At 33.4% G+C, this 23,975-nt stretch overlaps 1 protein-coding gene across 2 annotated transcripts; it reads left to right on the top strand.

The window, feature by feature from the left end:
• The first annotated feature begins 70 nt into the window (after window positions 1-70).
• On the top strand, window positions 71-19,118 carry LOC126727307 (probable NAD(P)H dehydrogenase (quinone) FQR1-like 1). Of its 2 annotated transcripts, none has more exons than XM_050432894.1 (4): window positions 71-108; window positions 17,553-17,646; window positions 18,087-18,349; window positions 18,685-19,118. In XM_050432894.1, exons 1-4 carry the CDS (start codon window positions 86-88, stop codon window positions 18,914-18,916), a joined length of 612 nt encoding a protein of 203 aa, XP_050288851.1. In that variant the 5' UTR covers window positions 71-85; the 3' UTR covers window positions 18,917-19,118. The 2 variants fall into 2 exon arrangements, with proteins under 2 accessions (XP_050288851.1, XP_050288852.1); XM_050432895.1 differs by lacking the exon at window positions 71-108 and adding an exon at window positions 15,656-15,801.
• Window positions 19,119-23,975: the final 4,857 nt, after the last annotated feature.

Genomic DNA, 23,975 nt, shown 5'->3' with positions numbered 1-23,975 from the left:
TTATAAAGCTTACCAAGCTTTCTTTCATTCTTCGCAAGGTTTCGCTACAAAGCACAGAGAGAGACAGAAAGTAAGACATCGATTTATGGCTACTAAAGTTTATATTGTGTAAGCACCTCTCTCTCAAACACACACGCTTGTTTCATCTTGGCTTATACATGTATACATACTTCATTCTCTGCTTTGGTTGTTCCGTTTCTAAATTTGGGTTATGTTTTTGTTAGTGCATGAAAGATTAACCAATCATTTTTTGAGTCTCTCTACGTTTTATTCCTGGGTTTTCTTTCTACTTACGTTTATATAATCTTTCATTTGAGAAAACGTTAGGTTAGCCCTCTTCTCAAGCATTTGTGCTATGGTATATATCTCTTTTAGTTGGTCTTTCTTAGCGTTCAGATCGTCAAGAGCTATTATTTTCAATATATGAATTCCATAAGAGGAGTAATAATTCTTGGATTTGGCAAATGATAAGTATGATTCTAAAAAAAACAAACAGATTCTATTCTTTATTAAAAATATGTCATGAGCGTCAAGAGCTATTGCTTGTGCCGCAGTTTTCAAGATGACTTTAACCAAAAAAATATTTTTCAAGATGATGAAGCAGAAACTTAGCTCTACCGAGTTGGAGAAGTGGTCAATGGTAGCTTGGGCGATTTGGAATGCACGTAATAAGTTCTATTTTAATCAGGTCCAAGTACACCCGAAGCTGATCTTTGAAGGTGCGGTAGGTCTGCTAGAGGAGTATCACCGTTTGCTGTCAGCCCATCAGCGATGTCAACCATGCAGTTTGGTTGTTGCGAGTTGGATCATGCTCTGTTTTACGTTTGGCTTTAGTTGTATGTGCTGCTATTAGCTTGGGACCCCACAGTAGTTGTGGGTGTTCCCCCTAGTTCTGGCTCTTGGTGTTCTTTATAGCCAATCCTTTTCTGTTCTAGTTTCTTAATCAATAAAATCTTTCTACCGTTTTTAAGCTGCAAAAAAAAAAAAAAAATGTCATGCATTACGATTTAAAAGAAAAGTCTTATATTCTTGCTATTGGAAAATCTTGTATCCTGTCCAAATTTTGTAATTTTTCCCCCAATTCCTAAATGATCTTTTTTTTTTTTCATTTTTTTTTGAGAAAGAGCTTTGGTCTTGATAATTATTTAACCTTTTGCAATTGGGAAATTCAAGGATTTATAGTTTAATTAGAAACAAAGGAAGCCAAATTAAATTCTCACAATTCACAATTCACAGCTTCGTACAGTGCCAAACACAATTTTATTCAAGATGCTAAGATTTTGTTCAGTGTATCCAAGAAGTACGTGCAGTGCTGTTCTTCTTTAGTTTTAATTTATCATATCCAATTTATGATAAAAGAAATAGAAAGACAGAATGTAATTTACAATAAAATAAATCAACCATAAACACCTTGTCAAAAAACAGATTTATAGTATGCTTTTTCTACTCACTTAAGCCTATATATGTTGTATGTTTATTTAATACTTATTACTTTTTTATTTATATTCTCTGTGTCTCTTTTTTTGTTGGACAATGTTTTACTACAAACTTGATTTTAACCTTAGGCTACAACTCCCACTAAAAGATTTAACATGACCACAACATCTCATGCATCCCCAGTCTTGGCACACTTGATAGATGCCAGCTATGAGTTGAGTTCATGCTCTTTAATGCAACTCTATTTTAATGTCACAAGATTTATAATGTAGCTTTTTGTATTCATATGGTTATTAATAAAAGCAGGATTCCTGCTCAAGAAAGCTTGAAAAGTGTAAAAGACTAAAGATGGAGAAAAAGTGATTGCGAAACCTGAACTACCATTTGAAATCTTGTCTAGAAATGGAGGCCCACACCATTTTTAGAGCTTGATGTCCCCATCGTATTGAGATTAGTTCTTGCCACATATCAAATATGCATGACTATTTTCTAGTGTACTGCACTGGCATTAATCTGAGTGCTTTAATTGAAACTTTTCTGATGAATGGTGCAGTCACTATTCTACCTATGGACATGTTGAGAAGCTGGCTGAACAGATAAAGGAGCTGAATCCGTGGAAGGAGTAGAAGCAAAACTTTGGCAGGTGTGTGTGTGTGGTTGTGTTTGAAGTCATTACCTTTCTTGAGATGTGTAATTCAATAGTATAACTAAGCTTGAATATTGGTACTAGAGGTCATAAAATTGTTGCAGTTTTTATATATAATTCTTGACTTGTCTAGTGCCTTGAAATTTAAACGTTTTGTACATGGAATAGCTATTGAGTGGTAATTAATTTGGCATTGGCATCTGCTCGTATACGTTTGCTTCTATATATACATTCAACGCTTGTGCACTGCAGCTTGCCTACTAGGAAACCATTGGCTAGTGGGGTAACAAATTAGAATATGGATTTGATATTGTGTTATGTCCGGCTCCTTTCCATGTACCCGACACATTGTCTGATGAAGTACTCGAGAAGCTCAGCACGCCACCAAAGAGTAACATTTTTTATATTCTTTTATGTTAAGAAAACAACATTTTTCATAATTGCTGATATAATTTATTGTAATTGGAGTAACATTACTTTTAAGTTTCAATCAAATCCATCAATGATATCACTTTTATCATACACCAATTATAACAGACTATGTCAACAGTTGTGAAAAATTTGTGAATTAATAGACTTATTGCATGCATGCTTTACCTGAAGTTAACAGTGTTGAAGTTTACTCTCTTTTTATTTTTTTTTTGGGTTGGAAAACAATGCAACTTGACAGCCATTAGTCAGCTTGTTCACCATGGAATGATCTTTGTGCCCATTGGGTACACATTTGGAGTTGGCATGTTGGACATGGAGAAGGTGAGAAGCGGCTCCCCTTATGGCGCTAAAACTTATGTTGGGGACGGATCAAAACAGCCTTCTGAGCTAGAGTCAGGAAATATATTTTGTTAGCATTTCGTAATTCCGACAATGGCACCGCACCACCACCATCGTCAACTTAGATATTTAAATACTTGTTCCTCTTAGCCCAGAGTACCAACTCTCTTGTTATCAAAAAAAATGAACCATCTCTCTCGTGTTATTTATAATGAATTAGATATATGGCCAGCCCACTATGGTTTTTATAATTTATGGCTTGAAGTGGGACAAAGAGTAAATAAAATCCTAACTCCAATGAGCTTTGGACCTCATATTACCTCATAAGAGACCCAAAGTTACCATTAATCTTGTACTCTAGCTTTTTATTTATTTAATTAAATTATCCTAAAACTCTATTATATTGCATTTAACTCATTCATGAAATTATTTATAGTGAAACAAAGTTATAAGCTATTGTTAGTTTGTAAGTTACTACATCATAAATCATTTAGTCCCATGGCCGGTTTCAAAAAAAATATAATAATAAAATAATATTATTCCTTATCCCTGAAATCCAATTCAATGAAATATAAACTTTGGATAATGTTAACTTCTTTCTTACTAGATTAAACCCATTGGACTTACTAAAGAAAAATGAATTTTTCATCTTTTCCTTTTTAAAATTTGGCAAACAGAAAATTATTACAATTAACTAAAAATGGACTTATGGTCAAACCGTTGAGGGAAGCCTAGCCTAGTCTTGAGACATGAATCTGTAGCCCGTGTCTTCATTCGGGCTAGGTTTAGGCCTTTGGGCAACAGTGTTAGGCCTTTGGGTATTCAAATTAGGTCTGGCTTTTTTATTAAAATTAATGATAAGTGGCAAATACACAATATGAGGGTGAAAACAAATCCATGTCACATATGTAACTTATCTTTCCCATACATGACTTATATTTCACTATATATATCATGGGATACACTGCAACTTGCCCACTTGAGACAACTATCAACCTCAAGACCCAAGGCTTCCATGGTCCTATCACACTACCGCATCAATACCCATCAATTTTAATTTTTAATTTTTTGCATTTGGCTTCCCCTTGGCGAAGTCATAGATTGAATTTTTGTTTGAAATAAAATTTATCACCTTGATGGGTTTATGGTGTAAAAACCTTGATTTTTTTTTTTTTACGCCAACTTCAAATCACTGGAATGCAAAACGTCTAAAAAACAATGTAGTGCTAGCTGTGGATGACATCGGCTATAATTGGCAACTTTAGAATTTTTTCTAAAGTGATCATTATGACTTAACTTATAAAAAATTTAATAAAAAGAGAACTTGAATATATTGACATCATGAAAAAAATTGCAAATACATTAAATCTTACAATTTTCTTCTACAAAAAAAAAAAAAAAAAAAAAATTCAAATGTCAAAAAAAAAAAAAAAAACTAATGAAAAATTAAATGAGAACTGAGAATGTAGAGATGAGAGTAATAAAGTGAGAAAGGGTCTATAATGATGATAGACAAGAGAAAAATTGAGAAAGTGAGAGAAAACAATAAATGATACTTGTTGCGATTGAGAGCCAAATTGCTGAGGAGCTCTTAGCATCACCAAGTAGAAATCATAGTCACAATCTCTCTTTTGGTACCATTTTTTAGGAAAAATGAAATTATAGGTTATTTAATTATTTTAATGGAATGGGTTGAACGAGTTCCAAATATGAATGATTAGGGGTTTTTAATTTTTGTCTTTGAATAAGCTTTTGTTGAATATTTTATTTATTTGTTATTGTTAGGCCTCCTCTTATTGTTTTTTGGGCTATTTTTGATGTTAATTGGGCTCATTTTTATTGTTATTTGAGCTTTTTTTTTTAAGGAGTTAAGAATTATGTATAGGGGGCCAAGATTATTTTTTTGAATAATTTTACAGATAAAAAAAAAAGTCACAAAAATTTCAATATTAGCATACAAAAAAGTTTTAATTAGAGATTAAAAAATGTCCATATATGAGTTGGCATGCTAATTGTGGAATATTACAATTTGTTGTGACATTTTATTGCATTCTAACTTCTTAGCATTATTCTTATTTTTATTGAACCAAAATTCTTGAGACTATCTAGTCAAGGTAGTCAATAATATTTTTAAAGTAGATATACCATGTTAATTTAAATATAATTATGCATATAATTATTTTTTCGTAAATCAGGGTGGTCTTGTCACCACTTTGACTACAATGTGCAGTTGCCCCTGGTCATTGGTGTCTAGATTATGGATTTTCAATAGAATTTTTAGTTGTTAAAAGGTGAGGTTAGAGTTACATACGTGATACGGATTTTATACTTTTATTTGACCTTTAGATTTATTATTTGCCGCATGTGTTTTATCCTTGAAAAAATAGGAGAGTTGGTATAAGCTTTATAGCAGGAAAAAAACACATGATGATATGCTATTCCTCCCCCCCCCCCCCCCCCCTATCTCTCCCCTTAAAAAAAGTATGTTAGGTTCACATTTGTATATAATTGGCATATTCTAGGACAAAACGCACTTTACTTATTTATTATCTATCATTGTCTTCCACATGTTGTGCATAACATGTTTGTTAAATGCTTTTAGGAAAGATAGGAATGGAGTCAATCAAAACAGTCAATCCTAGTTCGTGCTGTGATTTCTCAAGACTGGTTGTTTTTAGATAGGCTAGTTTATTTAAATATGAGTTCATTCATTGTATTCGAGTTATTATTGTATTAGGCTTACTTTTATATTTGAGTTTTTGTCATGGATTGACAAAGGGGGAGATTGGTAGGGTCATGTATTTTGGTATTGTCAAACCATGCCAAATTATGTGTCTTTTATTGAGTTTTGATGTGTCTTAAAGTTGTAATTGAAGACCAAGTTGAAGACACAAAGTTTACTCAAGAAACGGTCAAGAAAAACACATTTTCAACACTTTTTCAGCATATACCTCGATAGCAGCTCGATTGAAGTCTGATATCTCTCAATAGAAGCTTGAAACTTACTATCTCCTCGATAGAAGTCTTGACACAAGCTTAGTCGATCGATGTTGACACTGTTTGCAACCCGCATTTAACCTCATATGGAGGGTAAAAGGGTAATTTCACCTTAGAAATAGGCATCTTAATTTTGGCCACTAGATCCTTCATTTCATTTTATCAAAATGATCTCAATGTTGTAGCGATCAAATTGACTGGTCATAAGCCTTAATCAGACCACCAGATTGAAAGTTATTATCAAATCAAGTTTTAATGGCCGAGATGCACTATCACAAATTGAGTTCAACTATATGTGATTATAAAAAATTGATTTCAATTGGTTATAATTATAATCAATTTGAGATTAATGGCGTGTCGTAATTTGATTGACTAGAACTACATCTTATGGGAAGGTTGCACATACTTAATTAATTAGATAGTCAAACATTAACTATTCAATGAGTAATTTGTGTAATTATCTTTTTTATTAGGATAATTTTCGAACTAATTAAGTTTGAAATGGAAGTGATTGGAGCCTATTAATGTAAATTGGAAACTAATTTGGGACCTATTAATATTAATTGTGCTAAAATTATTTTCTAACAAATGACCCCTGCTCACCATTCTGTTGATATCCCTCAACATATTGAATTTGTGAGTGAGGTTAATTTTTCTAGAATCTAGATAATTAGGGCTTCAATTTGAGCACAAGAATAAGGCAATTCTGACTAGAATTGAGACATATAGTTTTCGAAGTTAGCTCTAAAAATTGTTATAGTAGTTACAGGAAAAACCGAAGTTTTAAACATTTTTCTTGCTCATCACTCCCACCAACTCCCAACTTTATTGCACCAACTTTCCCCCAAGTTTGAAATAGAGTCTAGGTTCATGATTCTCTTTGATCATTTGTCAACCCTGCTTAAATATTATTTCAATCATATTTTCCCCACCACTCGAATCCTCAATTTAGACAATCTACTAGGTTTAGTAGCGTGAGCTTATAGCCTATATAAGGACATTAAAGTGGTGGAACATTAAATTCTTTTTTTTTTTAAAAAGGACAATCTTAATGTTTTGGTGGTGTTATTTTTTTTTTTAGAGATAATTACAACATGTTGCTAACCCCGCAACTCGAACCATTTTCCCCCTAAACCCCCAAGCATTTTGTGCATGGGGAGGTGCCAATTCAGCTACAAAGTCTTTGGCATGGTGGTGCTATTTGAATTCCACAAAATCTCGAGTTATTTCAAATTAAATACAAATGAAAAATGATGAGATCATGGAAAAAAAAAAAAAAATTCTGGCATTTACTGCTATTGCACATGTAATTCTAATAACATTTTTATTAAATTAAATTTTAAAAAAAGAAAGAGGTGATTGGTATGATCCACAGTTAAATCTGATATGTACTATCAAGCATCACAAAATCATGAACAAATAAAGGCATGTGAAGTTTGCACGCTATTAAATATAAAAAGAATTTAAAAAAAAGCTTAATTATAAAATGGACTTTCATATTCCATTATGTGAAGTCTTCCTTACTTGCCAATTATCCACAAGATGGATTCTTCCATGAATCTCCACAAGGTTACCATAGAAAAATGGTGGATAAAACACCTAGCTAGCACCCTTTTGAGTGGTGCTATGTTGTAAGAATGAAGGGACTTGAGACTATAAAATGCAATGCAACCATGCATGTGTAGCACTGTTGAATCCAACTGGCACGAGTAGAAAGCATTTTATAATGCTTTCTTCTCAAAGGCCAGCACCAACCCACGAAAAGCCAACTCAAAGGCATAATGGTGGATTAAAAGTCTCAGGGTGGCCCTGCCCCAATCGAGGGACAAGAGCAAAAAGCAATATCTGAGAAGACATATTGTGTCCCCTCCTTAGCTAGTAGCAAACAACCTAGCTATTGACTCTGATGGCAGTGGCCATTGTATTTTATAAGTGAAGCAAAAGCTATTTCTCCTACTCATGACTTTCTTGGCCCATTTCAATGTCTTCTGTGGGTCCATTTGCCGGAAGAGAGACACAATCATGGTCGCTACAACCTGGTTATGGTTCATAAAATTGAAATTGGCGTGCATAGAAGATCAAACAATCAATATTATAAGTTACCAAAAAAAAGGGAGTGCACTTATTGAAAAGGATGCTTTACAAATTATAGTCAATTAACATTCATGATTCAACAGTTCACACAAAGTAGATTATAAATTTAAAAAGAAATCAGAAAATCAAATTTGAAGTGGCCTATAAGTTAATGTTAAAAGTATGAAAACGGTTTATGCTTTACATTGTTGTTAGTAGTTTTTTCCCCATCCAAACTTTTTTTCTTCACAAATTATTTCAAATCATTGCAAGTTTTCACATTAGTTGTGAGATGAGACAGGTCTGCATTAATGTGACCCACATTAACAGAAATTTCGAACTAGAAGTTACCGAACATGAACACACTTCAAATACATTCCTTAATAATTGTGAAAAATCAAATCTGGCAGAAAATCAATGAAGACAAATTGGACGGGTAGCAATGAAAAAATCTTTGGGAATCCATATTTGTTGAATTTAAATAAAATAAAAAAAATTGTTATCATCAATGCGTAAATGGGATGACGAGTCGATAGTTGGTACTAATAAGGAAGCACGATTCAGGACAAAGGCCATCCATGCCAATGCCACTTCTAGATGCCTCATAATTAAGATAAAAGCATGACAAAGACAAACAATGAAAAAGCATGACATAATTTGAACAAGTTTTGTAGCTCAGACCCACAGCAAATTGCCATGCATTTTTGACCATTCGTATCAAATTCATTTCCTCCCCAAACACAGTAAAGTTATTATTATTATTATTATTATGCCTTTTTCAATTGTTCATATCAATTTTTTTTCGTCAAGAAAAGATCAAGAAGAACACATTTTCAGCACATTTTCAACATGTACCTCGATAGCAGCATGATAGAAACTCAAAACTTATTATCTCCTTGATAGAAGTCTGGACACAAGCTCGATCAGGTTGAGCGTTGCGGATTAGCAAAACTCAGCTTATACGTGAAAATGCCTATAACTTATTCATTTGAAACTCGAATTGAGATCCATTGGAACCAGTATTTAAAGGACATTATAAGCCATCTATTAGTAGGCTTTTTAGAGAGAGAGAAATACTCCATTTATGTGGCTAGGGTTTTGTAACCAAGTTTTCTCTATATCACCAAACCAAAGAGGTTCAAAGTAGATCTAAAGATTCCATTGGTGAAGAAGCTGAAGTCATAGTAACCACCATAGACTTGCTACTTTAAGGAAAACCTTCAAGAGGTTCTTGAAATCAATTGGAGGTTCCAATTGTAATTGTGGGTGGAGCATTCATATATTGAAAAGTTCGAAGGTTTTGAAGCAGTAGAAGGTTTTTGCTATAAGTTCATCTATTGGGTTTGTAAAGCTTAGGGACAAAGATTTTGTACTAGATCTGAAACTTCTCTTTATTATAGTGGATTGCTTTTTGGGAAGGTTTCCCTTCAGGATTTTTACTGTGAAACTAGTTTGTTTCATTGGTTTTTTTTTTTTTTTTTTTTTTTTTTTTTATCATCATCATATCTTATCTTATTTACTATTCCACTGTGCATGATACTGACACAATATTAAAATTACATAGATGCTCAAGTTAATATTAATGTTTACGTTTATGTTTATTATGGTTTTATTGAAAATGATGTGTATGTATGTTTTAGTATTTGCTTCCTATATTTTTGTACCATACTTTTCATTGTATGTAGACTTGTAGTTGCATACCTCAAAGATCTTGATTAGAAGTATGACAAGCTATGAATGGAAACAAAATAGAAGTCAATATCAGCCACCAGCTTACCTGAAATGGAAAACTTCAATTAATAAAGCTAAAAAAAATTAATAAAAGGGAAGAGAAAATGGAATGCAAAAAATAAAATAGAAGATTTATATTTTTTGTCTACCAAATTTATTAATAATATCATATATACGAAAATATTTGACCATAACACCTCTAATCACTTAGTCGCTCCTCGTGTTTTGTGGTGTATAGTTTTACATTAGTTATTACACTAGCTCTGAATTCAATAATCTTCTTTTGAGTAATCTTCTTCTGATTTTCTGTGATAGAAGACAAGATGGACATCTGAATGAATACATAATCTACCATCATATTTTATTATTATTATTATTATAGAATATTGGATTATATGAATAGCTGAGCACCAATTAGCACACCAACTGATTAGCATTCAACTAGGATTTGAATAAAAACTTCATATTTAACACCGAAAGTTAAAACTCTTGGAATAAATATAAATACTTTGAAATCATAAACAATAAAATTACTAATAAGAGAAATGTCATATAAAAAAATGTTAGATTATCTTTAGGTAGTGAAACTTCTTTAGAGGTTAAAAACACTTAGGGTTGAGCTTCTCTTGTTTAAATAGTCAAAAATTAATTTGTATAATTTGTATGTTTAAAGTGTTGTAGAAATGTTTATAAATAGCCTAAAAGATTCAAATGTTGAGATTGAAATTAATTTCCATATTTTTCGATGCTTCTATGATAAATAATAACATATGTTTGTGAGCTATTTTCATGTTTACGTTTATGGAGTTTTTAAGTATTACATTAGAAACAACTTGTAACCCTTTAGATTTTTTAAATTATGTATAAAAATAAAGATTTGGCTTATTTTCAGTAATTTTTTAAATAGAATATCTTTTTATTTTAATGAGAAATTGTCATATCACACATTACCTAAATAAAATGTGGAGATTAAAACCTACTACCATTTGCTACTGTATATTTGAAACAAAATGTAATATTCAGTTGAAAAAGTACTGGAAGTAAGCCAAATCTTAAAAATAAAATATCAAACACTCATCAATATTTGAAGTTATAGATACCACAAAAATAGGACCGCACTTACTGAAAATAATACTTTTACAAATTAGAGTCAATTAATATTCATGGTACAACAGTTGACATAAGCTAGATTATAGAGTGAAAAAGAAATTAAAAAATCACATTTGAAATTGCCTCCGAAGTTAATGTCAATATTATGGAGACGATTTATGCTTTACATTATTATTAGTTTTTTCCCATCCAAAATTCTTTTCTTCACAAATTCTTTCAAATCATTGCATAGATTTCACAATAGTTGAAATTTCAAATACTTTTCAAAAGAAAAATTGGTAAGAAATTGAATCTGGCGGCCAGACTTATCAAGCTAAACAAGTTAGACAAGTTATCAGAGATTCGGAATAGAAGAGAACATTTAGATATTGACTTAAAAAAATAATAATAAAATTGAAATTTACATTTGTTGTGTGATAAGACAGGTCTGCATTAATGTGACCCACAAACAGAAATTTCGACCTAGTCTTGAACAAGAAAAGGTACCGAATATGAACACACTTTTTTGGAATCCACATTTGTTGAATAAAAGAAAGAATGTTATCATCAATGCGTAAATGGGATGACGAAGTCGATAGTTGGTACTAATAAGGGAAGCACGCTTGAGGACAGCGGCCATTGATGCCAATGCCACTCCTAGATGCCTACTAAGATAAAAGCATGACAAAGACAAATAATGAAAAAAGAGACATAATTTGAACAAGTTTTGTAGCCCAGACCCACAACAATTTGCCTTTTTCGACTATTCATATAAAAATTATTTCGTCCCCAAACACATTAAAGTTTCAGAGTATTAATCTTTTTTTTTTTTGAAAAATAATTATAAAATGCTGCGAATCCTGCAGTTCAAACTCCTTTTTCCTTTAAACCCCCAAACACTTTGTGTATGGAGAAGTGTCAATTCATCTACAAGGCCTTTGAAGAGTATTAATCTTTTTAAGTGTTTTAGTTACTAGATAATAAATAATTTGGACCCCCCCCCCCCCCCCCCAAAAAAAATTAGGCACAGAGCTGAGATTTAATCTTTGGGGCTAATGTACGAACTAAAAAGATTCACCATTCTGGAACAAAAATAAGAATATTAAGAAACACACTAAGATTCCAAACTAAATGAGCGCATACAAAAATAAACAAAATAAAAGATACAAAATAATAGTTTAAAAAAAAAAAAAATTAACTCAATGTGAACTTCCATTTTAATGAATAAAATTAGAGAGTATTTTAGACAATCATCTTACATTTTATTTTTAAGTGTAGTTTTAATTGAAAAGGTCAAATATTGTGGTAGTTTTTTTTTTTTTTTTCCAAAACATACAAATCTAATAAATATTATATTTATCACTATATGTCCTATATTATTTTGACTAAAAAACTAATTAGAGTTGTTGCGTTGCCAAGTAAAAAATACGCACCCAAGTAGCCAAACAAAATTTTTGTTTTTCAAAAAAAAAAAAAAAAAAGTAAAAGAAAGGGCAAAGCAATTCTTTAGGTGGAGAGAACCAGGTAGTGACAGTGCGACAATATCCCAAATTCTTAACTCCCAAACACACAATCATAAATCATATATTCATATGTATATTAACAAAATCCAAACACAAAGTAACACGTACACATTCCTTTGAATAAGAGAATATATACAGTCGCTGCCGTCTCATAGCCACATACAGTGAGAAACATTGCTTATTGAGATTTGAGACATTAGATAAATAAACAAAAATTAATTGATTCTAGAATAGAGAGAGAGGGATATCTCCAAACCTTTGGATTAAAATTTTTTTATTTTATTTTGGGGGAGTTAAGTATAAATTTATGGTTAGTCCATACTAACCCGTTAAGTTTGGGTGAATTATGATTTTCATCCCCAAAGTTTTTGTTTTGGTAATTAAATTAATAAATTTGAACATTTCTGTCAAGTTATTTCTTTCATTCATTGTTGTTTATAAAATTGACAGAATTTACAAATTTAATACGTAATTATTTTATTCGAATTAGCAACATTTTTATAAACACCAATTTGACATAAATGTTTATATTTATAACTAAAATGAAAAAAAAAAAAAAAAACTATAGGGATAAAATAACAGTTAACTCAAACTTAAATGTGCGTAATTTGGATTTTGGCCAAAGATATTTTATGTTCAAATTTTTAAATCTTATATGTACATATACACACCCTAGTGCATGTAAATGCCAAGAATTTCTTCTAAGTGCATTTAATCTTATATAATATGTTGGAGACGCTACAAAACAAGTTTTGACTATTATGGTTACTTTAAAATTATAATCAATTAAATTAACATAAGAAAAACTTCACACAAAAACAATGTCAGATTAGAAACTTTGAGCTTAAACTCCTCTTGTACAAATAGTTAGAAATTGATTTGTATGATAAAAAAAAAAAATGGGATATGAATAGCCTACAAATTTCAATTTTTTTACATTGAAATTTTGATATTTTCTTATGCTTCTATTGAATAAAGAATAACATATGTTTGTGGGTTCAAATAAAACAAATAAAGATTTATATTCATGTTTATGTTTATTTGTATGATGTTTCTGTTTGATTTTTATATTCACATAATAATAATAATAATAAATTCTTAATTAATATAGTTATAGCCCTTTTAGATCTTTTAAATTATGTATAAAAAAAAAGTATGTTGACATGTATTAATTGTTTGATACCCTTGATTACATGCAAAGCACAACAATAAACATACAAAGAAAAATAAAGTAAAATATAATTATTTTACATGGATTATATTAAATTATGAAATGTAATAATTTTTTTATTATAATATAACGTTATACCATTTGGCACTTTGCTCTCATTGCATTTGTGTGGCTTGTGCTCATTCTACCACTTGCTTGTTCAATTGGGTCCTCTAGCATTCCCTTGGTTTGGAGAAATTAAATTTTTTATTATTATTTTAAATATGTAAAACAATTGAAAGAATCTTGACTGTTTATAAGAGAGTTAAATCTTAACCTTACAACTAGGCATCTTCGGCCTTCGCCTAGGCAGCACAGGGAAGACCTGGTATTATTCTAGTTCGAAGCTCTAATAGTACTGTCAACTAATATCTATTGGGAAAAGCTTCAAGTGTATATACTATAGGAATGTTGGTGATGCAAGTGGAAAAACCAAATGAAAAAAATAAATGATCTTAAGTAATTTTCCCACTTTAGATCTACATTCAGGGGATATCAAAGTGAACAACCCTATATCTATGATCTTAAATAATATTGAAATAAATAATTTAATTATTTTTACACATGCATTATAAAAATGTTTATAAATGATCCTATAAGTGCGATTCTTGATACTATCTTGAAGTATTACACTAATTTAGGAGGCACATATGATAAATTTGGACTAATTTGTAACCCACAAGATTTTGACTAGTTTGAACTATGATAGCCCAAAAGATTATGCATCAAATAAAAAAAAAAGGTTAGATTATCTTTAGACTTTAGATATTTAAATTATTTTTGAGCTAAGAAACTGTGAAGCCTAAGCTTCTCTCACATAATTAGTAAAAAAAATAATTTGTATGTTAAAAACAAATGAGAAAGGGGTATGAATAACCTAAAAAATTCAAATATTACCATCAAAATTTCTATATTTTCCTATGCTTCTATTTGAATAAAGTATGACATTTTGTGGATCAAATAAATTAAAAATATTTATTTTCATGTTTATGTTTATTTTTATGATGTTTTAGCTTAATTGTTATATTCAAAAATAATAATTCTCAATTAATATATTCATGGCCCTTTTAGATTTTTCTAAATTATGTGTAAAAAATAAACAAGTAAGTTGGAAATTATCAAGCTATTTATAAAAATAAAAATAAAAATATATTAAGCACCCATAGCAAAGGTGGAAATTTTTTTTAAGGCCTAATATTTGGTGTCTTAAAGTTTTAAACTATTTTTCAAGCTTGAAGATTATCTAGCTATATCCTAGTGTGCCTCTTTCTTAAAAGTAATTTTTATTATTATTTTATAATCATGATTTAAAATTAGCTAAATGAGTAAAAAAGTGTGTTCTTTTCGTTATCTTAAACACCATAATTTCAATTATGATATAAATTTTATGAATTTTTAATTTAATGTCATAATAATTTAAGCAATTATAGGTTTTGTTAAATTCTTTTATTTTTTAGTATAAAATTTATGTTAGATTGTTAATTTTTTTATTAAAAAATGAATTACAATTTTTTTTTTTTTTTTAGAGAATTTCAACATATGGATTCCGCTCCTAATGATTGTTTTTTATCATTAAATCGTAACACTAATTGGTTTTCGATGTAGACGGGGATTTAACCTCAGATTTCTTACTCAACCATAAGAGACTTTACCAGTTGAGCTAATTAGAACCCATGAATTACAGTTTTTTATTTTTATTTTTATTTTTTTTATACACATGAATTACAATATTAAAAGTGCGGAAATTAATTATTATTTTTGAAACAATTATGGATAATATATTTTAAAGACAATAAATCAAAATTTGAGCAAACACCATATGTCCAAGAAACATTGGCCGTTAGACTTTTGCATTCACTAAAGAAAATTTTTTGCCTTGCTAGTAATATTAATTAGAAAATGGCAAAACTTTAGATTATACCATTAAACTTTAGTTAATTTTGATTGTCCCCCCAAAAGTATTAAAATTTTGATTGGTGCCCCTAGCTTTACAGAACGTTTTGAAAAAACCCCTTACATCCATATCTATTGATAGGTTGTCTGTTAAATTCTGGTTCATTGCAAATAACGTATTTTTAATGTATTCAAAACTACATCGTTTTTTCCATGTCAATTAAAATGTATATTTAACAATTTTTTTTTTCTTTTTATAATCTATTTTTCTTTGGTCGCCAAACTTATTGGCAGCATTATTATAAAAGCTTACCAAGCTTTCTTTCATTCTTCGCAAGGTTTCGCTGCAGAGCACAAAGACAGAAAGACATACAGAGAGAGACAGAGACTCAAAGACTCAATCCATTAATGGCTACCAAAGTTTATATTGTGTAAGAACCTCTCTCTAGCTATCTCTCTATCTCTCTCTTCCACTCTCAAACGCACACGCGCTGATCCTCTTGTCTTGTATATGTATTATATACGTACGTTATTCTCTGCTTTTGTTGTTCAGTTTCTTGTTTTGGGTTATGTTTTTGTTAGTGCATGAAAGATAAACCAATCATTTTTTGAGTCCTTATCTACGGTTTATTTCTGGGTTTTCTTGCTACTTACGTTTATATGATCTTTTATTTGAGAAAACGTTAAGCTAGTCCATCTTCTCATGCATTTATGCTATGTATATATCTCTTTTAGTTAGTCTTTCTAAGCTTTCGGAGCGTCGACGAGAGCTATAATTTTCATTATATGAATTCCATAAGAGAAGTACTAATTCTTGGCAAATGATAAGTTTGATTCTCAAAAAACAAACAAATTCGATTCTTTATTAGAAATATGTCATGCATTACGATTTAAAATGAAAATTTTAATTTTCTTGCTATTGTCAAATCTTGTATCCTGTCCAAAATTTGTAATTTTGCCCCTCCCTAATCCTAAATGTCTACTTTGTTTCTTGAGAAAGAGCTTTCATATTGATAATTATTTAACCTTTTGCAATTGGGGAATTCATGGATTTTATGTTTAATTAGAAACAGAGAAGCCAAATTAAATAATCACAATTCACAGCTTTTTGTACAATGAATACAAATCCTCTATACGATGCCAAACCCAATTCTATTAATTACATCAAGAGGCTAAGATTTTGATCATTAATTGTAACCAAGACGTACGTGCAGAGCTGTTCTTCTTTAGTTTTAATTTATCATATCCAATTAAAGATAAAAGAAATAGAAAGATAGAATGTAATTTACAAGAAATCAACCATAAAGACCTTGTCAATATATATATTATAAAATATAATAAAACAATACCAAACGTAACAGATTTAATTATAGTACCCTATTTCTGCTCACTTAAGCCTAAATATGTTGTATGTTTATTTGATCTTATTTTTTATTTATATTCTCTCTTCGTTTCTTTTTTGATGGGTGTAATGGGGAGCATAATAGTATTAATTACATAATAGTACTTTTTTAAAAGGAACAAAAAATAAATAAATACTTACTGGTACAAAAGAGTCTGGGATAAGTCACAAAAAGAGGGCTGATGCTCATCTCGTGCTTCCCCAATCTTGGCATACTTTACGGATGCCAGCTATGAGTTGAGTTCATGCTTTTTAATGTCACAAGTTTTATAAATGTTGCTTTTTGTATTCACATGGTTATTAATAAAAGTAGGATTCCTGTTCAAGAAAGCTTGCAAAGTGTAAAAACTAAAGACATTATTTTATGAACCATCCACAGATGAAGAAAAAGTGATTGTGAAACCTGAACTACCTTTTGAAATAAAGTCTAGAAATGAAGGACCATGCCTTTTTCTAGAGCTTGTGGTCCCATGTTTCAAGTGTACTCATCATTATTGAGACTAGTTCTTGCCACATATCAAATATATTAGGAATGGCTTTTTATTTCATGCCCGATTATGCTTCAAGATTAATTCATCATTATTGAAAAACTAGGTAAATTTAAATTACGTTTTCTTGGTAGACGACCCCAAAATTTTGAGACTAGGACTTGGTTGTTGTTTGTACACCACGACTAAGGAAATAGCTGTACTAATTGACTGCCTACAGTTGATTTTCAAGTGTTCTGCACTTGCATTAATCTGATTGCTTTAATTGAAACTTTAATAATGAATGGTGCAGTTACTATTCTACCTATGGACATGTTGAGAAGCTGGCTGAAAAGATAAAGAAAGGAGCTGAATCCGTGGAAGGAGTGGAAGCAAAACTGTGGCAGGTGTGTGATTGTCTTTGAAGTCATTACCTTTTTTGAACTCTTAGGTTCAGATGTGTAATTCAGCAGTATTTCTTAGCTTGGACATTGATACTAAGGTCATAGAATTGTTGCAGTTTATATATTCTTGACTCGTCTAGTGCCTAGAAATTTAAACATTTTGTAGATGGGATAGCTATTGACTGTTAATTAATATGGCAAGGGAATCTGCAATTATATATTTGCTTCTCTATATATATGTCCCAATTCTTTAGCATGAATTCTATATAAGGCAACTAAATAAACTGAATTGGACTGTCACATTCAACAATGATTTGTGCACTGCATCTTGCCTACCAGGAAACCCTTGGGTAGGGGGAAAAAAATAGATTATGGATTTGGTATTGTCTTCTGCAAAAATCAAAATATGGTAACTTAATGAAATATATCCGGCTCCTTTCCAGGTACCCGAGACATTGTCTGATGAAGTTCTTGGGAAGTTGGGCGCACCACCAAAGAGTGATGTACCTATCATTACTTCAAGCGAGCTAGCTGAGGCTGATGGTGTACTTTTCGGTTTCCCAACTAGATTTGGAATGATGGCTGCACAATTCAAAGCGTTTCTAGATTCAACTGGAACGCTATGGAGAACTCAACAGCTTGCAGGCAAGCCTGCAGGACTTTTCTATAGCACTGGATCCCAGGGAGGCGGACAAGAGACTACACCGTGAGTTTTAGTTTCACATCTATTTTTTAGTATTATAACTATTGTTAAAGAGACAACATTATTCATAATTGTTAATATAACCTATTGTAATTTGTGTAACGTTACTTTCAAGTTTCAACCGGATCCATCAATGACAATACTTCTATTATGCACCAATCACAATGAACTATGTCAGCAGTTACAAAAAATTTTGTGAAAATTACAATGTCAATAGACTTAATACATGCTCTTATTATTATTATTATTATTATTATTATTTTGTCACCACCTCTTGAATAAGAAGTTAACATAGTATTGAAACTTTACACTGTTGTTTTGGTTGGAAAACTATGCAGCTTGACAGCCATTACTCAGCTTGTTCACCATGGAATGATCTTTGTGCCCATCGGGTACACATTTGGAGCTGGCATGTTCGAGATGGAGAAGGTGAGAGGTGGCACTCCTTATGGTGCAGGAACTTATGCTGGGGACGGATCAAGACAGCCTTCTGAGCTAGAGTTGGACATAGCTTTCCACCAGGGAAAGTATTTTGCTGGCATTTCAAAGAAACTCAAGGGAACGGCTTGATTTTATCCCTCACCATATATACAAGATTTCCCATCTTAGAAATTGTTTCCACTTGCCTTGTTGTAATAAAACTATAATTACGTGCTTTTCTGATTATTTTGTAATCACATATATTTCATTCTCCAAGACAGTCGCTCTCATGAATTATCATAGTATGTGCCACACTTTTATTTTATTTTTATATATTAATATTAATTGATTATTCTATACTTTAAATTTTATTTTTAAGTTAAATTATAATTTTTAATTATGAATTGTGTTTTATTTATTTATAAATATTTTCTCATTATAAATGTTTACTAGGAAATATTTATCTGGATAGGAAAGACTTCAAAAAAAGAGAAAAATTGAAAAACAAACTAAATGATCAATAGATTTTAAATAAAAAAATTTAATATATATTATTTAATTAATATTTAAATATAAAAAAAAAAAGCTCCACTTAAAATTTTCACCTAAGGCTCCCAAAGTTGTTGAGAGCCGATTTAAAAGAATTTACTAAACACATAAAATTCACTTTTGTGTAGTTTGGAAGATATCGTAGTAGGCAGCTTTATTCTCAAAAAAAAATTTTTTTTCCAGAATCCACAATTTTAAAAAAATTAAATTTTTTTTTAAACCTCACATTTTTCAAGATTAAACCCCTTTTCAAAAAACTAGAAGAAAAAAAAAATTGTATCAATAAGGCACTGGGATTTGTTATTTAATTGATAGATACAAGTTACACATTGGAGCCTAATATTCCAACTTCATTAAAACTAAGTTTCAAAATAATGGTGCTAAGCAATGCAATATAATTTTTTTTTTTTGGATAGATGCAGACAAATAAAAATTGGTTTTTATTGTGTAACATAGAGTTGTTAAAAAATATGACGAAAAATATATAATTTGTTCAGGTTGTGATGAAGATCACCTAAAATCTCCTAATGGTACTTCTTTCTAATTTATTAATTGAATATTTTCAATATAATTTACTAAAGTTATTTATTGGTTGATGCAATTATTGATTAATTTTAGCTCTCTATTTTTTCTCTCTAATTTTTAAGGATACCTTTTGTAGATTCAAGTATTTTAGAAGTGTTGACAAAATATTTTTTCATATAAAAGTTGTGAAATTCACAAAATTATGTTGATAGACTATGGATTAACTTTATACATTTTATCATATAGTCCAATTTAATTATTAATAAAAATCCTGCATATTGCACTAGAGCATCCATATAAGTATAACATGTGTAAAAAAAGAAGAAGCAGCAGCATAGGTTAAAAAAAAAAGTAATAAAATTCAAAACCTTTAATAATAATTTTTATATTTCTTAGGAAATACATATGTAGGGACACGATTTTAGTTAACCCGGTCCTGGACGGTCAGGCCCTGGCCCAAAAAGGTCCCACACAATGTATCTTGTAGAGTACGGGCTGAAGAACTTGGTTCCAGTTGGCTTAGACGGTCCGTTGCATGTTCTTAGCAGATGTAGAAACGTGAATCAAGAAAATGGATGTGAAAGTGGAAGTTTTATTCATGGCTATGCATTCATACAATGAATCCTTGCTTTTCTCCCCTCTCTCCCTCTTCCTTTTTTCGTCCCCCCCATTCTGAGGGACTCTTACATATTATATAGGCCCTCTTTTATCATTTGGGCCCTACACTTGTTGATCATCCAAACCCCCACTTGAGCACCTGTCCCATCAGACGCCCTTACCAGTTCTTTGTGAGTTGCAGTGACCAAGGTAACACTGTTCAGGGGTCTTCTCTTCATTAATGCGGCCAGGAGAGTAGTTGTGGTGCATTTAATGTGGTGGTGACAGCCTTTGTTGGGATATTTTGAGCCTTCTTTCTTTTTACGTGTTTGGAGTGAGGGCTACAGTAACTGGGATGCGTCATTGACCTGGACTTTGGAATGTCCGAGGAGAAATTACTCCTCGGACGTGTTTTCTTCGCTCCAGTTGGCTTGGGCAGGGGTTATGGGCCGCGACGTCTCCTCGGACAGAATGGTCCTCGAACGGGCCTAAGGCCCAGCCAACTTGTTATTCTGGGCCGGCCCCCACAATAGCCCCTCAAAACTTCGGTTTTGATCTCCCTCTGAGGAGAAAAGCAGGGTTTTGACATTTATAAAGGATGGAACGGATGAAATCTTGGTCCGCGCGCGTAGGCGGTTACTTTTGACGCGCCACAATTTACGAGGCGCGGCCATTTACTCCAGACAGCTTTATGTCTCCTTCATCCAACGGCGAGATGTGGATCTGACGGCCAGCATTGCTCCTTGAATTTGTGAGCGGGAGGGATTTTTTCTCTCTCCCTCCTGCTATATAAAGCGCCTGAGAGGCTCATTTTTTCTTTTTTATCCGCACATCAGAACAGAGAGCTCCAGAGAACTCCAGCGCCCAGAAATCCTTGAGCACCTCCATTCTTCAAATCTCCATAATTGTTTCTGCGAAGCGCCCTTCCTAGAAGAGATTTTCGATCACCTCACTGGTCATTTGCGAAGGTATCCGTAAGTTCCGTTCATTTCGTTGCTTCGATTTTCTCCTCGGATTTTACTTTTTTCCTCGATCCTCATTTCCATTCCTCCAGTTCAGCTTAGATGGGTAGATTCAAAAACCTAGTAGACACTCCGGCTGCCATGGAGGCTTTTAGGGAAAAATACCATATCCCGCAGGGGGTGGTTCTGCGGTACTGTCCCACAGAAGGGGTACTGTTAGATAGAGATGTGGGTGAAGTGGTCATTCCCATGGTTGCCTTTATACAAGGGGGAATGACACTTTCCATGCGTAGGATTACCCGAGACTACTTGTTCCACCATAGGTTGACACCACACCAGTGCTCCAAACATGTTCAGGGTATTAGGCTGCATAGATGTCCGGAACGAGCGAATAGGTCTGGGTCTGACTTGGTATGATGTGGTACACATGTACGAGTGCCACTACGTCGAGAAGGGAGGATATTACCTTAAATCTCGATCCGAGGAGGTTAGGCTAATCTCCTGTCTCCCCATATCCAATAAGACTATGAAGGATGACTTCCTCATTGCCTCAGGAGAATGGAGCGATGGTTTTCATTGTCCAACTCAGGCAGGAATTCCAGGTGTGGCGCCTTTAGGCCCAATCCTTTTAGGGAAGGGGCTCAGCTCCTCGGATTTACTCTCTTTTTTGCTTGTCATAAATTTTGTAGTTTAATTCTAATTTCCTTCTCGGCTATATTGCAGATAGAACTTTGGTTGCTCCCAAGCTGAGCCGCGTGAACGTTCCGGCCCTAAATTATCTTTTAAGGTCAAAAATCTACGTCCACAAGGACGGGCAGCTGCGTGCGTGTCATTTGGTTTTGGGCTATCGACCACTAACCCGTGCTTTCCAAGCCATTGGCCACGCCATTAGAGTTGGTAGCCCCCGGTTGGCTAGGATTGACGTGTCCAAGCCTAAGTTTCTGGCTCGAGTAAATCTTAAGCCAGTCGTGCTACCTGGTGTTCGGGATCCTCCACCGGTCGTGCAACTGCCTCCAGACGACCTTGAAGCCGCCGTGCCAGCTAAGGAAGAGGCCAAATCATCTCGTCTTTCCCTTGGGAGGAAATAAACGAGTTTTATTTTGAAGAGGAGGTTGATAAAGGCCCCGTAGTTGAGCTCTCGGACCCTGAAGGAGAGCATGATCGAAATTCCGTGGTTGGCACTCCAATCATTATAACTTGCTCGGACGACTCTTCAGATGAGGAAGTAGGCAATATGGCTGGCAAGGGAAAATCTTTACGAGAACTGATGTCCAGCCGAGGAAAGGGTCAGTCTTCGAAGGCGCCTGCTAAGTCACAAGCCCAGGACCCTCCCCCAACCGCCCCTCAGGTTCCTTCCGACCCTGGCCTCAAGGTTAACCCTGATTTAAAAAAGAAAAAGCCAGTTGACGTTCCTGAGGAAGGTGAAGTGGCCCCCCGACCAGCCAAGTAGCAGAAAGCCACTCAGGGACAGAGGAGTAAAAGGGGCAGAGCCGGGATGAGAAGAATCGGGCTGAGGTGCGCGTTAATCCCCGCGCATGGAGTCCGAAGATGGAGCTAGACGGGGTTGCTATCCCCTATACTGCCTCGGTTCGAGAGTACAACCGGGGCAGAGCGGGTTACATAGTTGAGGCCTTGGAGCAGCCAGTGCTCCTTCCTCAGGATATGGAGGCCTACAAGCGATTCTCCTAGCCCGAGCTTTTTCTGTCCCTTAAGAGGGACCTTGCGATGGTAAGCCCTTCTTGCATCCTTTTATTAAGCCATCAACATTGTTGCATTCTATCCTAATTCTGGTTTTGTTTTGTTAGCAGATCACCCAGCAGGTGTTTGTGGCTGAGGAGTTCTGCCGCAGCAACCGCAGCTTGGCTGAAGCTGAGGTTCAATCTCAGACTGAGGTGGAGAAGACCGTGGGGTCCCTCAAGCAAGAAATCTTTGAACTGACGGAGAAGTTCAAAGAGTCGGAGAAACAGCGCAAGAGCGCGGAGGCTGGCCTGAAGAGTGCTGAAACCCAAGCAGAGGATCAGCGCCAGAAATTGTTCGTAACTGAAACCAGTCTTGCTACTGAGAAGCAGAATGTACTGGAACTTAAGGCCACTCTGCAGAAAGCTGAGGATGAGATACGGTGGGTTAAAGAAGAGGCTCAGCTGGTCCGGGAGGCTACAGAGGCTGAAAAGAAAGCTTCCCATCAGCTCGGGATTCAAGAAACGGAGGCCAGGCTATCTGAGGAAATCCCTGAGGTGTGCAGGGACTACTGTAGCATCTCATGGGCTCACGCCCTTGATGCTGCAGGAATTCCTGCGGATTCAGCGTTGAGACTGCCTGAGAACGTCTTCTATCCTCAAGAGATCCGAGAGAATCCTGATGGTGCCCAAGCAGTTTCTGAGCAGGACTTGGCGGTGCCTGATGCCATCCCTGTGCCTGATAAAGCGAAGGATCCTGCCATGGACTCTATCTCCGAGGCTCCTCCTCCTCAGCCAGAGCAGAAGAAGGATCCTCCTGCTAAGGCTTAGCTGTTAGGTTTTTAATTTTTGTACTTCTTTTTTTTGAATGAGAGTCGTCTTGTTTTTGTTCTTTTGTAA

This window comes from Quercus robur, chromosome 5, assembly GCF_932294415.1.
Source record: "Quercus robur chromosome 5, dhQueRobu3.1, whole genome shotgun sequence".
NCBI classification, from domain to species: domain Eukaryota; kingdom Viridiplantae; phylum Streptophyta; class Magnoliopsida; order Fagales; family Fagaceae; genus Quercus; species Quercus robur.
This window is presented reverse-complemented; position numbering and strand designations above follow the sequence as displayed.